Source organism: Sapajus apella, unplaced genomic scaffold, assembly GCF_009761245.1.
Source record: "Sapajus apella isolate SASKATOON/1434 unplaced genomic scaffold, GSC_monkey_1.0 scaffold2, whole genome shotgun sequence".
NCBI lineage: Eukaryota > Metazoa > Chordata > Mammalia > Primates > Cebidae > Sapajus > Sapajus apella.
This window is the reverse complement of record NW_022436942.1, coordinates 38,805,836-38,820,004: the sequence shown is the minus strand read 5'-3', so window position 1 is coordinate 38,820,004 and position 14,169 is coordinate 38,805,836. Positions and strand designations below refer to the sequence as shown.

Below are 14,169 nucleotides of genomic sequence, written 5' to 3'. Positions count from 1 at the left end.
CAGTATTTTATTGAAGATTTTTGCATCTATGTTCATCATGGATATTGGCCTGAAGTTTTCTTTTCTTGTTGAGTCTCTGCCGGGTTTTGGTATCAGGATGATGTTTGTCTCATAAAATGATTTGGGAAGGATTCCCTCTTTTTGGATTATTTGGAATAGTTTCAGAAGGAATGGTACCAGCTCCTCTTTGTATGTCTGGTAGAATTTGGCTGTGAACCCATCTGGACCTGGGCTTTTTTTGGGTGGTAGGCTCTTAATAGCGGCCTCAACTTCAGCCCTTATTATTGGTGTATTCAGGGTTTCAACTTCTTCCTGATTTCAGCTTGGGAGGAGGCAAGTGTCCAGGAATTTATCCATTTCTTCCAGGTTTACTACTTTATGTGCATAGAGTTGTTTGTAATAATCTCTGATGATGGTTTGAATTTCTGTGGAATCTGTGGTGATATCCCCTTTATCGTTTTTTATTGCATCAATTTCATTATTCTCTCTTTTCTTTTTTATTAATCTGGCTACTGGTCTGTCTATTTTGTTAATCTTTTCGAAAAACCAGCTTCTGGATTTATTGATTTTTTGAAGGTTTTTGTGTCTCTATCTCCTTCAGTTCTGCTCTGATCTTAGCTATTTCTTGTCTTCTGCTAGGTTTTGAGTTTTTTTGATCTTGCTCCTCTAGCTCTTTCAATTTTGATGCTAGGGTTTCAATTTTAGATCTCTCCTTGCTTCTCATGTGGGCACTTATTGCTATATATTTTCCTCTAGAGACTGCTTTAAATGTGTCCCAGAGATTCTGGTATGTTGTGTCTTCATTCTCGTTGGTTTCGAAGAACATCTTTATTTCTGCCTTCATTTCATTGTTTATCCAGTCAACATTCAAGAGCCAGTTGTTCAGTTTCCATGAAGCTGTGCCGTTCTGAGTTAGTTTCTGCATTCTGAGTTCTAACTCGATTGCACTGTGGTCTGAGAGACTGTTTGTTATGATTTCCGTTCTTTTGCATTTGCTGAGGAGTGATTTATTTCCAATTATGTGATCAGTTTTAGAGTAGGTGTGATGTGGTGCTGAGAAGAATGTATATTCTGTGGATTTGGGGTGGAGAGTTCTGTAAATGTCTGTTAGGTTTGCTTGGTCCAGGTCTGAGTTCAAGTCCTGGATATCCTTGTTAATTTTCTGTCTGGTTGATCTGTCTAATATTGACAATGGTATGTTAAAGTCTCCCAGTATTATTGTGTGGGAGTCTAAGTCTCTTTGTAAGTCATTAAGAACTTGCCTTATGTATCTGGGTGCTCCTGTATTGGGTGCGTATATATTTAGGATCGTCAGCTCTTCTTGTTGCATTGATCCTTTTACCATTATGTAATGTCCTTCTTTGTCTCTTTTGATCTTTGTTGCTTTAAAGTCTAATTTATCAGAGATGAGAATTGCAACTCCTGCTTTTTTTTGCCCTCCATTTGCTTGGTAAATCTTCCTCCATCCCTTTATTTTGAGCCTTTGTGTATCCTTGCACGTGAGATGGGCTTCCTGGATACAGCACACCGATGGGTTTTGGCTTTTTATCCAATTTGCCAGTCTGTGACTTTTGATTGGGGCATTTAGTCCATTTACATTTAGGGATAATATTGTTATGTGTGAATTTGATACTGCCATTTTGATGCTAGCTGGCTGTTTTGTTTGTTAGTTGATGCAGATTCTTGATTGTGTTGATGCTCTTTACCATTTGGTATGTTTTTGCAGTGGCTGGTACTGGTTGTTCCTTTCTATGTGTAGAGCCTCAGGAGCTCTTGTAAAGCAGGCCTGGTGGTGATGAAATCTCTGAGCACTTGCTTGTTCACAAAGGATTTTATTTTTCCTTCACTTATGAGGCTTAGTTTGTCTGGATAGGATATTCTGGTTTGAAAGTTCTTTTCTTTAAGGTTGTTGAATATTGGCCCCCACTCTCTTCTAGCTTGTAGGGTTTCTGCTGTGAGTCTGATGGGCTTCCCTTTGTGGGTAACCTGACCTTTCTCTCTGGCTGCCCTTAGAATTTTCTCCTTCATTTCAACCCTGGTCAATCTGATGATTATGTGCCTTGGGGTTGCTCTTCGTGAGGAATATCTTTGTGGTGTTCTCTGTATTTCCTGGACTTGAATATTGGCCTGCCTTGCTAGGTTGGGGAAGGTTTCCTGGATAATATCCTGAAGAGTATTTTCCAGCTTGGATTCATTCTCTTCGTCACATTCAGTTACACCTATCAGATGTAGATTAGGTCTTTTCACATAGTCCCACATTTCTTGGAGACTTTGTTTATTCCTTTTTACCCTTTTTTCTCTATTCTTGCCTTCTTGTTTTATTTCATTGAGTTGATCTTCGACTTCTGATATCCTTTCTTCTCCTTGGTCAATTCGGCTGTTGAAACTTGTGCATGCTTCGTGAACTTCTCGTGTTGTGTTTTTCAGCTCCATTAATTCACTTATATTCCTCTCTATGTTGTCCCTTCTCATTAGCATGTTGTCAAATCTTTTTTCAAGGTTCTTAGTTTCTTTGCATTGGGTTAGAACATGTTCTTTTAGCTCACTGTAGTTTCTTATTACCCACCTTCTGAAGTCTGATTCTGTCATTTCATCACACTCCTTCTCCATCCAACCTTGTTCCCTTGCTGGTGAGGAGTTGTGATCCCTTTTAGGAGGAGAGATGTTCAGGTTTCGGGTGTTTTCATCCTTTTTGTGCTGGTTTCTTCCCATCTTTGTGGGTTTATCCACCTGTTGTCTTTGTAGTTACTGACTTTCAGATTGGGTGTCTGAGTCAACGTCCAGTTTGTGGATGCTGAAGTTACTTCTTTTTCTTAGCTTTCCTTCTAACAGTCTGGCCCCTCTGCTGTAGGACTGCTGAGGTCCACTCCAGGCCCTACTTGCCGAGGGATCACCTGCAGCAGCTGCAGAACAGTAAGGGTTGCTACCAGTTTCCTCTTCTGCTATCTTTGTCCCAGAAGGATGCCCGCCAAATGTCAGTCTGTTCTCTCCTTTATGAGGTGACTCTTTGGCTATACGGGGGTCAGGGAGCTGCTTGAGGAGATAGTCTGCCCTTTATTGTAGCTCAAGTCCTGAGCTGTGAGCTCCGTTGTTCATTCAGAGTTGCTTTTCAGGTACGTTTAGGTCTGCTGCAGCAGAACTCATAAACTCCCTATTTTTTTTTTTCCCCAGGTGCTCTGTCCCAGGGAGTTAGGGCTTTATTTATGAGTTTCCATTGTGCTGCTGCCTTTTTTTTTTTTTTTTTTTTTCAGGGCTGCCCTGCCCAGCGAGGAGGCAGCCTAGTCACTGTCTGCCTGCAGAAGCTTTGCTGAGCTGCCGTGGGCTCCGCCCAGCTGCCGTGTGATCTCCCCTGCAGTCCTGTTTATATGGGTGTAGTTAGAACTGCCTTGGCAATGGTGGCCCGCCTCTGTTATGGCGTACTCTCTCAGTAGTGGCAGGTTGCCTTGGCAACAGCGGGCCGCCTCAGCGATGGTCAGACTGCCTCCATAGTGGTGGAGTGTCTCAGTAATGGTAGACGCCCCTCCCCCTCAGAGCCAGACCGTCCCAGGTTCAGCTGTGCTTGCTGTGAAACTCTCAACCCACAGCGTTTTCAATTACTGGGTTTTTTTTGGGGGAGTGGCGGGGGTGGAGGGTGGTGGGACCAGCCGAGTCTGTTCACCGGGCTCCCTGACTCAGAGTCTTTTTGTTGTTGTTGTTGTTGTTGTTGTTGTTAAATGGTCCACTCTCTCCCTGTTGAAGAGGCACCGGGATATCCCCTACTGCGACTCACTGAGGCGGCTTAAACAGCGGCGCTGAGATTCCTGGCGGTTTTTTTGCCTAGGAATCTCCTGGCCTGGCTCGCTATTTCAGATGAATGGGTGACTCTGCCATCTCTGGGCTCCTATCGCCAGCTAAGAGGGCACCTGGACCAGTGCCTTTTGTATGGAGAACCGCCGCGCCAGGGCGCAGGCAAAGCAGTCCCGCAGGCTGAAGCAGCTGTGCTGGTGACCCCTGGGGCTCCTCAGCCTGGGAATCTCCTGTAGGCAATAAAAATCCATCTGGAAATGCGGCGTCCACTCACCCTCTGCACTTTCACTGGGAGCTGTAATCCTGCTGTCCCTAGTCGGCCATCCTCCCTGATCCTCCTCCTCTTTTCAATCTCTATTCAACTTCAATAATTTAGGCCTTTTTCTAAGAATAGTATGGTAGTGTTGCCTTTTAATTAATTTCCTTGTCCATTTGACTCTCTCTAATCCACAACTTTTCAAACAGGTTGTGAAATTAATTTAGTGAGTTTCCAACATTTTTTTAAAGAATGGAAAATACTGGCTGGGTGCAGTGGCTCACGCCTGTAGTCCCAGCACTTTGGGAGGCAGAGGCGGGTGGATCACGAGGTCAGGAGTTCAAGACTAGCCTGGACAAGATGGTGAAAACCCGTTTTTACTAGAAATACAAAAAATTAGCCGGGTGCGGTGGCAGGTGCCTGTAATCCCAGTTACTTGGGAGGCTGAGGCAGGAGAATCACTTGAACCTGGGTGGCAAAGCTTGCAGTGAGCCAAGATCATGCCACTGCAGTCCAGATGGGCAACAGAGTAAGACTCCATCTCAAAAAAAAAAAAAAGGATTGGAAATATTAAAGAGTATTACTTATAGTAAAAGTAAGAATGTTTCTTAAAACACTTGTTTCTGTAAACATATATATGAGTACTAGATTACATTGCAAAATAGGTTTCTGGACTGCTTCCAAATGATCTTTGTATTTAGGTTATCCAAGCTCCCAAAGTCCTTTATTAATTCTTAGTGGGATCAGGAGAAATTTTAAACTCAACTGTCTTCCTTTTAAGCTAAGCTACCACTGTTACCCTTAAAGTATGAATTGTGCCAGTTATATATATCGATTGAAGTTCTGTCATGATATCTTAATGCCTTCTCTTGTTTCTGTCTAGATGCCTTTATCCACCGTTTCCTCAACTTGGTGGCAAATTCTGGTCAATCCTTTGAATCAGTTAAAGGCCCTTAAGCATATGAAAAATAATTGCTCAACTTTATTCATAATTAAGTGCAAATAAAGCTACAATGAGTTGCCCTTTTACATCTGTCAAGTGGCAAAGATCAAAACATTTGGCACCCTGTTGGCAGGTTGTAAGGAAAAGGCACTTTTACTAGTAGAAATGATATTTGAGCAGATTCAATCAAAATTAACAGTTATTCTTTAGTTCCCTAATTCTCCCTCTGGGAATTGTTTTTTACACATGCTTTCACTCACATAGGAAGTAAGATATGTGCCAGCAGCATTGTTTATAATAGGAATAAGAGAATGGTTTAATAAATTATGATATATGCTTTCACTGGAATATTCTGCAATGATTAAAACAAGAATGAGAAATCTTATTGTTAGAGAGAGCACTAGGATATATTATGAAATGTCAAAATCAAGGATCCAAGTATGTCTTTATTGTTAAAAAAATTAAAATCATATTTGCTTACATATGCATGAAATTGTTCTGTAAGAATCCCATAAAAATTAATAGTATGGTTATTTTGGAGAAAGGCAAACTAGTTGGCTAAAGGTCAGCAGTGAGAGAGTGACTTCCCTGTATATCCTTTTATTATTTTTTTCTTTAACTTTGTGAACTTATTATTTATGAAAGATAATTAAAATGTATATGAAATAAAATTAAATGGAAAAGATCTGTTTCAAATATAACCTTCTTCACGCTTTCTCTCTCTCACAAACACACACAGCTCCTTTCAATTTGATTGTGATGCTTTTCAGTTTTGTACTCCTATTGCATGTCTATTCACAGAACCTATCCATGAGAGTTGGTTGTTGTTTCACTTCCATTAAAAGCTCCTTGAATATGGACACCATCTTTTTTTATGTTGAAAAAATTTATCTATCTCTCTCTTTCCTCTCCACACAGATTTACAACAAGTACTTTAAAATTTTGCTTAGCATATTTGACATTATTGTAGTTCATATTTCTTAATGGGGAACAGCATTTTTCTCTTATGTTCCTGTATTGTTTCAACCTCTTCTAATAAGGTTTATGGTAATATATGTCACTGGAGATATTTCTTTGGACTTATATCTTTTAACTTTTCTTTAGATCATGGCTCTTAAATGTTGGTCTGCAGGCAGGTGACAGGCAATGATAGAATCATTTGGAAGGCTTAAGAATAATAGATTATTAGGGTCCATCTCCCCATATGCTGATTAATTGAGTAATACTGGGGTGAGCTGGGGAATCTGTTTTGAAAAAACAAGCTCTTCAGATAGTTCTGTTATGGAAACAGCATTAGAAACAGCTGTATTAGATATTGTTATGAAATACAAGATTTGTTCTTAAATAAATGAAGGGGGATTATACTTTAGCTGTCACTACCACCTCCTGTAGGTAAAAAGAAGGTCCTCAAGCTCAACATCTTGGAAAGTAAGGTAAAGGTTAACTAGATTTCATGAGTTGTATTTAGCGTTCGTTCGCCTGTTTGTGTGGGGCTATGCTATGTGCAGTTTATAGACCCATCCTTGCTCTCTGTGAGCTTAATGTCTAAGTAAAATAAAGGATGTTGTCAATATGTAGTTAGAAGGGCATACTAACATAATTTATGTAATTCTTTGCATTTTATTAAAATGTGTTTCTGTTTTCTAGCTTGTTGATGATTGGAGTATCTGCTTTCTACTGCTCAGAAAAATAGATCTGACTCCTTGGAATATGCTTTTTTGCTTTGTTTTGTTCCTAACAGTCAGATTGTCATTTTCTTTTGGAAATTTTCAGCTCCTGAATTGCAGGCAACAGAAAGATTACAAAACAAGCTTCTTTGATTCCAGTATATTTTAAAAAAACATTTAGCCTGAGATGATATATGAAAACCTGAAGATGATAGTTCCTGCAATAAATCAGTTTTGCATACAAATTGATTCATCAGTTTTTGGTTTTATGTTAAAAAATTATGGGCTTTTCTGTGAAAATTTCACTTACAAGTCATATTCACAAGAATTAATCAGTGTCATACCAAACCATAAGACTTAGAGTCACTGAAAATTAATTAAAACTGCATTATTATGGCAGTGACTCAGGCTCCTCTTTCTCTGAGTTTTTTCTGAGAATTACTTTGTATTTGCCATAATTAATTCATTGAGTGAGAAGGATGTGAATTCTGAAAATAAATTAATTGAAAATTCTAGTTAAATTGCATGGGTAGAAAGCTTTTGATCATGTTTCTTTGTTTCTAGATTTTAATGATTGTCTAATTCACTATAATTTCTTTAGACTTTTAATACAGGCAGGATATGATGTTAATATTAAAGACTATGATGGCTGGACACCTCTTCATGCTGCAGCTCATTGGGGTAAAGAAGAAGCATGTCGAATTTTAGTGGACAATCTCTGTGATATGGAGATGGTCAACAAAGTGGTAGGCCTTTTAAAGTATTTTAATATTTTAACTTTTAGAAATATAGTTTTAGAAACTATATTTAGAAATGTAGTCTCAAAAAGTTATAAGGATTACACTATATAATTGAATTTTTATCAACTGTATAAAACATTTTTTCAGTCAACTGACTTAACTAATTAATGGTTTAAGTCTTTTCAGCTACCATATGAGGTAGTTCTGGCCTCGTGCTGCAAAGAAAGAAGTATTACTCTTTCAATAATCAGATTGCCATACATGTAGATTTGGATACTTGAATTGGTACGACGTTCTTAGGAATTCAGAAGCTGAGAAAATATTACATTCCTATGTGAGTGTTTTCTGCCACCCCCCTGAGTTGGAACACATGTAGAAGAATGTTTCTCATTCTTTAGCTGATGGTGTTTTAGCTTGCTTAGAGTAGTTCTCTAAGTGACATGAGTAATGAGGTCTTACAGCAGGTGAGGACAGTAAGAACTATGAAGTTTTATGCCAGAGGGGATCATTGAAATGCAACATCATCTTGCCTCCTAATTTAGCAGATGAGAAAACAGTTCAGTGAGGTAAATGATATACTTAATACCACAATTAGATAGAAAGAGGAAGGGAGAAAGTGTCGTACAAGTGTTTTTCACAAAATCATGAAAAGATTCAGATGATCAGGTTTCTTGTTAGACTGCACTTTTCTCCTCTACTCCTTTTTAGATACGATCAGTCTGTAACTAGTCACCAGTATTCCTGCTAGTCTCTTTCCATTCTATGTTGGTAGATAATAAATATCATGGAGAATTCAAAACATGTCTCCTCTAGTGAGTTTAATTACTCTTCCATAGAATGTTCCTTGTGTATTGCATTTCGTAGGATAATATCATAGGTTATGTGGCAGACACTCATAAAATGATCTCATCTTTATTCAAAATAGGGCCATCTAATTCTTTTGCTGTTTTTGGAATAGAGTCCTAAATAATATATTTTCATTAACTGATTTAAAAATATATTTTATATAAGAAATATGAAGGCATGAAAATCATAGGAATTGGTAAAAGTCTTAAGGAAAGTCAAAAAATTTGGGGGAATGATTGGTTTGCACTTACATACAAATACAAAAATCTTTGGCTTGAATTTTTAATTAAAACTTTTAGTAATTTGCTTTCTCTGTTGTTTTTCATCGTAATAGTTGTTTTGTTATCAGTATTAGAAGACAAATAAATATTGATGCTGTTTAAGTAAAAAACCAGCTAATTTTAGCTTTGCAAGTCATGTTGTCTCTCTTTTCATGTAGAAATTACCCTTCAGAAATTTTTTTTGAAAAAAATTAGCAGATGCCTATTAGCCCCTGAACTCTGGTCTGCATTGCTGTTTCTCTCCCAAACAGTGACCCTTTATCACATTTCCATTCATATGGGCAGTGCTGATAATTGATTCATTTAGTAACAGTAGCCTCCAGATAAGAACTAGATGAGAGAAGCTTATTAATTGAAATGGTTTCCAAAAAGGATTATTTCACTTCCAAGTTTAAACATAGTGTATTTCCCCTACTGAATCAGTATTCTAGTGAAACATACACAATATATTGTATGTACGAGAAAAATTATTTTATTTGCATCTGGCCTACAATTGTCTTATTTCTATGCCATACAGTTATCATAATTTTGCTCTCAGAGAAGGAGTGGATATAAAATTATTTTGCCTTATATCCATTTTTTAAAAATTACTATAACAGCAGCTTAGTTTCCTCATCTTTTATTTTTCAAGTTACTAATAAGTTATAAAAATGTAAATTTTATTTTTTATATTTTATATATCAAAATATTATTTTTCTTTTAAAAATCAAGATGTTAAAGACCGTTTTTTATAGTGAGGAGCTACATAATATCTATAGCATTTTAAAGGCCTTTGTGCCATAAATATATCTAAATACAAGCATTTTTTTTTTCTTTTGAGAAGCTCTAAGACCTTGATTTTTAAAATTTTAATTTCATAACCTTGCATGTATGAATTAAACTTTTTTATTGTCTGCATTTTAAAATAACATGTCATATATCATGTTCAATCAAAATAAATTACTTTGTCTTAATTATGTAAGCCTGCCTATGTGAATTTATATTGTCATTTGATGCCTTCTTAGTACTCACAGATTGAACATTTTTACTAAATTTTTTTTAAATGACGTTAAAGATGTGCACTTAAGATACTACCAGAGTTTAGCTAAATTATTTAGTAATAGAAGACATGATTTGGGAAAATGTACAATATAGTAAGTGTAACAAATCACGTAGAAAATCTGAAACTCTTTCTACATGAAATGGGAGAAATCCTGTATTTAGGGATTTTGGTCTCATTTCTTTAAATCATTTGCAAACTGTCATACATATTTACTGTCATTTAAATTCATTATTATAAGTTGTGTGATGCAGAATTTAAATATAATGGGTTTTATTTGCTTTCTTTATTAAAAGGATGGCTTTGCTAGAATGTACCTAAATGTTGTTCTTTCTTTAAATATTGACTACAATGCTTTTCTGTTTGGAATTTCTCTTACTGAATTAATACAATGGTTAGCAGACAAATTTTTGGCTTAATATAACTCATTATAAAGATTTAAATGAGTAACAAAGCTATTTCTGCTATTAATGGACACAAGGATATTTTTTACCCTAATTCCACCTGAACTTATTTTTATTTTTGATAAAGACAAAATGACACAGTAGAGTAGTAGAGACGTAGATTCTATTTTCATTTTCTGTTAATGACCTGTGTGACCTTGGGAAAATACCATGCATTCAGACTGAGTTTCTTCATCTATACAGTGAGAATTGTTCTAATACTTGTCCCGGCTAAGTTACCGGTTGTTGTGAAGATGAAGAGGTCATACGTAAAAAAACAATTTGGTTAGAATAAGTGAGTAAAGAAAAATGAAGAGGCTATGAAGTTAGACTTATAATGTCTCTAGTGTGTCTGTGACTCTTAACAGATGAATTGGACTGATTTTTTTTTTAAGTATTTATTTTTCTTTTAAGATAGGTCTCTTGACAGAGTTCTTAGGTTCTCGTACCTCAGCATTGTGTCCTCCTTTGTTGCCTGGTATTTGAGTATAAATACCATACTGTGTTTATACTCTATCAGTGAAGCACAGTAGCCCTATGGTAGTTAAGAACCAAACAATGTTTGTAACTGCACAACTTTTAGCTTTATAACTGTGCTACAGATTGTTTAAGTTACTGAGTTAAGTTGATGAGTGTGCTTTTTTTGAAATTAGAAATTCTTATTTTATAGCCCATATTTTACTCTAGTTTCTATTCTGCATCAGCTGCTGTTTGCAAAGTAGACTCATTTATCAAGGGAGAAAGTGAAAAAAAAAAAGTAGGGTAATCCAATTTCTTATTCTTAAAGAGGAGAATTCTTTGGTTATTAAAGTGACCCCATTGCATTTAACTGCAACAAAAATTTAATTACACCTCAAACATTTTCAAGGTGGGGTAGTTCATTCATAGAAGGGTTGATAATGTTTAAACTGATATTTAAAAAGAAGTCAGTGACTTATTTCCACATAACATAATCTAACACTATTTACATTAAAAGTATAGCATTACTAACAGTTTAAAAATATATAAAGCATATGATATAGCAAAACTAAAATTAGCATGCATTTCTAATTTAAAGGGCACCTTAAATTTTGAGCCAGTTATTTGATTTCAGAACTATTTATTCTTCAGGAATTTAAATCTTGGCTTCTATTTCCCAAGATTGAAATGGGAGAAAAGCTTGTTAAAACTAAAACTTTTTATCTTGGACTGAGTGGGAAAGGATAGATTGTCTCTTAAATTCCTACTGGAAAGACTTTCTAGCAAAAAAGGCAAGTATGATAAGTATTTTTGAATCTTGCAGATCTTAAATACACACTCACCTGTTTTGAAAAAGCAATGTTTTATATACTTTTAAGATACACTTTATAGGGCTGGGCACAGTGGCTCATTCCTATAATGTCAGCACTTTGGGAGGTGGAGGTGGGTGGATCGCCTGAGCCCTGGAGTTGAAAACCAGCCTAGGCAACATGGTGAAACTCGATCTCTACAAAAAAAATACAAAAACTAATCTGGCATGGAGGTATGTACCTGTGGTCCCAGCTCCTCAGGAGGCTGAAGTGGGAGGATCACCTGAGCTCCAGGAGGTTGAGGCTGCAGTGAGCCACAATTGTGCCAGTGTACTCCAACCTTGGCAACAGAGTGAGATCCTGTCTCAAAAAAAAAAAAAAAAAGCCTTTGTAAACAGTAACTTTTTTATTTTATTGACAGCCAGTGGGAAAAATAGCTCAGATATTGGCTAGCTTTTATAGTTTGTTTTATAGTATTTGGAAATTAGCTCCTTTCTGAATACATGTTAACATCCTGATGTTGGTATAGAATCGAGGGTTGTTGCTTTTAAATGGAAAAATTAATGTGATTGTAGAAGCCGTTATTATCTATCCTGATGTTGTTATGGATATAGGAATACTGTTAAGAAATTTGAACTTTCTTTCAGAATTACATATTTTGTCACTAAAAACAAATTTTTTCCTGTGAAAAGATCATATACTGGATAACATATAAAGAAGACTATATTCTAAATAATGAACTTTTAAGCATCCTGGAAACTTGTAACGGTAGGGCTATGATAAGGACTAATGCAGACAGTGGAGAAAAATTCTTAGTATGTTTAGTTAGCAGCTCTTTGAAATTTTCTCTTTCACAGTGAATTAAAATAGATTGACATATGTTCATCTGAACTAACTGTGGCTGGCCAAATGCTAAACAGCATATATATATGTTTTATTACCCTACCAAGAATTTAAGTTTTAGGAGGTCATCAAAAAGAAATAGGCCTCAAAAGGTTAAATGACACAGCAATTTCACTCTTAGCTGTATATCAAAGAAAATGAAAACAGGTGTCCACACAAAAACTTGTACATGAGTGCTCATAGCAGCATTATTCATCATAGACAAAAAGCAAATGTAAATGTTCACCTGATGACTAGATTAGCAAAATGTATATATCATGCAATGGAATAATATTCATCAAAAGAAATGAAGTAATGATACATGCTATAACATGCATGAACCTTGAGAACATGTAGAGTGAAAGAAACCCATCATGAAGGACCATATAGTGTATGATTCCATTTATATGAAATATCTAGCACAGGCAGATCTATAGAGACAGAAAGTAGATTAGTGGTTGCCTCGGGCTGGGTGTAGACAGTGACTACTAAAGGATATGTTCCTTCTTCTTAGGATGATAAAAACATTTTAAATTAATTATTGTGATAGTTGAACAACTCTGTGAATATCCATAAAACCATTGAATTGCACCCTTTAAATGAGTGATTTATATGGTATATGAATTATATCTCAATAAAGCTACTACCAAAAAAAAGGGAAGATATTCTCAGCTTTTGTCTCACGTACATTTTGTGTACATTTCCTTAGAGTTGTATGTGTTTACATTAGTTATTATATCATTTATAACCACTGTAAAAAAGTTATCAACTTCTTTATATAAAATTGTACAGAATTACTGAAGGCATTTTATGATTTTGACCATCGCCACCCCCCTCTCCCTTGTTTCCTACCTAGGGCCAAACAGCCTTTGATGTAGCAGATGAAGACATTTTAGGATATTTGGAAGAGTTGCAAAAGAAACAAAATCTGGTATGTTTGACGACTCTCTAAAAATTGCCCATATTACTTAATTATCTTAATAACTTTGAATTTGAGACAGTTACAGAAGTACTCTTGTGATGTTTTGTACTTTGTGGTTTTAAGTTATCCTTAAGTTTCACTAAATGGTAGTACTTATGTGTATATGAATGAATACTTAGATGTATATGTCCTCAAGAATAATATGTTTTTATAATTTCATTAGAGAGTTTTACTTAAAAGATGGAATCCATAAAATCTCATATATCCAGTAGCAGGTCCTAGATAAGCAAGGAGTTACGTCACTAGGCAGCAGTTTTTTTTAAGTAAAATATTCTCAGCCATCTTAAGTGGTTAGTGGATCTCAACTTTTTCAGTAAAATTGGAGGGTTGTAAAAATCCGTTAGCCCTGCTTGGAGCTTTTTAATTGTCTAGTCCATTTCATTCTTTATCCAAGCCCTTTCCTTTTCAGATAAAACAAAAAATATTTTGTTTATTTTTTTGTTTCGTCTTATTTATTGTCTGAAAAACTGCTGTTATTATTTTAAACTCTTAGCAATATTATTTTAATAGTTTTTTTATTTTCCTTTGCATAACTTTGTACAAAGCTCCATAGTGAAAAACGGGATAAGAAATCTCCACTAATTGAATCTACAGCAAATATGGACAATAATCAGTCACAGAAGACCTTTAAAAAGTGAGTAAAATAGTCAAGTACGTTTGTTACTGTTATGAATGAATTGGCCTAATAGCCACAGTCATGATTACTGTGGATCTGGGAAGAATGAATGTATTTTAGCCTTTTGTGTTTATATTCATTCGAACATTGTTTTCCTTTAACAGCAAAGAGACATTGATTATTGAACCAGAGAAAAATGCATCCCGTATTGAATCTCTGGAACAAGAAAAGGCTGATGAAGAAGAAGAAGGAAAGAAAGATGAGTCTAGCTGCTCTAGTGAAGAAGATGAGGAAGATGACTCAGAATCAGAAGCTGAAACAGGTAAAATTGGAGGATAAATGGAATTTTCATTGAATTTTGTTGCAGTGTAAAATAAGATCAGATTTAATTTTTAAATTTTTCAGACTGATTTGCTACTT

The 14,169-nt window shown here is 35.8% G+C and overlaps 1 protein-coding gene across 12 annotated transcripts in view; it reads left to right on the top strand.

Moving 5' to 3' along the window:
* PPP1R12A (protein phosphatase 1 regulatory subunit 12A) overlaps nt 1-14,169 on the top strand; it is a 158,053-nt gene that overhangs the window by 95,998 nt on the left and 47,886 nt on the right. For all 12 annotated transcript variants that reach the window (XM_032296465.1, XM_032296420.1, XM_032296396.1 and 9 more), the window contains exons 5-8: nt 7,254-7,398; nt 13,008-13,082; nt 13,679-13,767; nt 13,914-14,071. In XM_032296465.1, the coding sequence (XP_032152356.1) occupies nt 7,254-7,398; nt 13,008-13,082; nt 13,679-13,767; nt 13,914-14,071 (467 nt within the window). The remainder of the gene's footprint in view (nt 1-7,253; nt 7,399-13,007; nt 13,083-13,678; nt 13,768-13,913; nt 14,072-14,169) is intronic.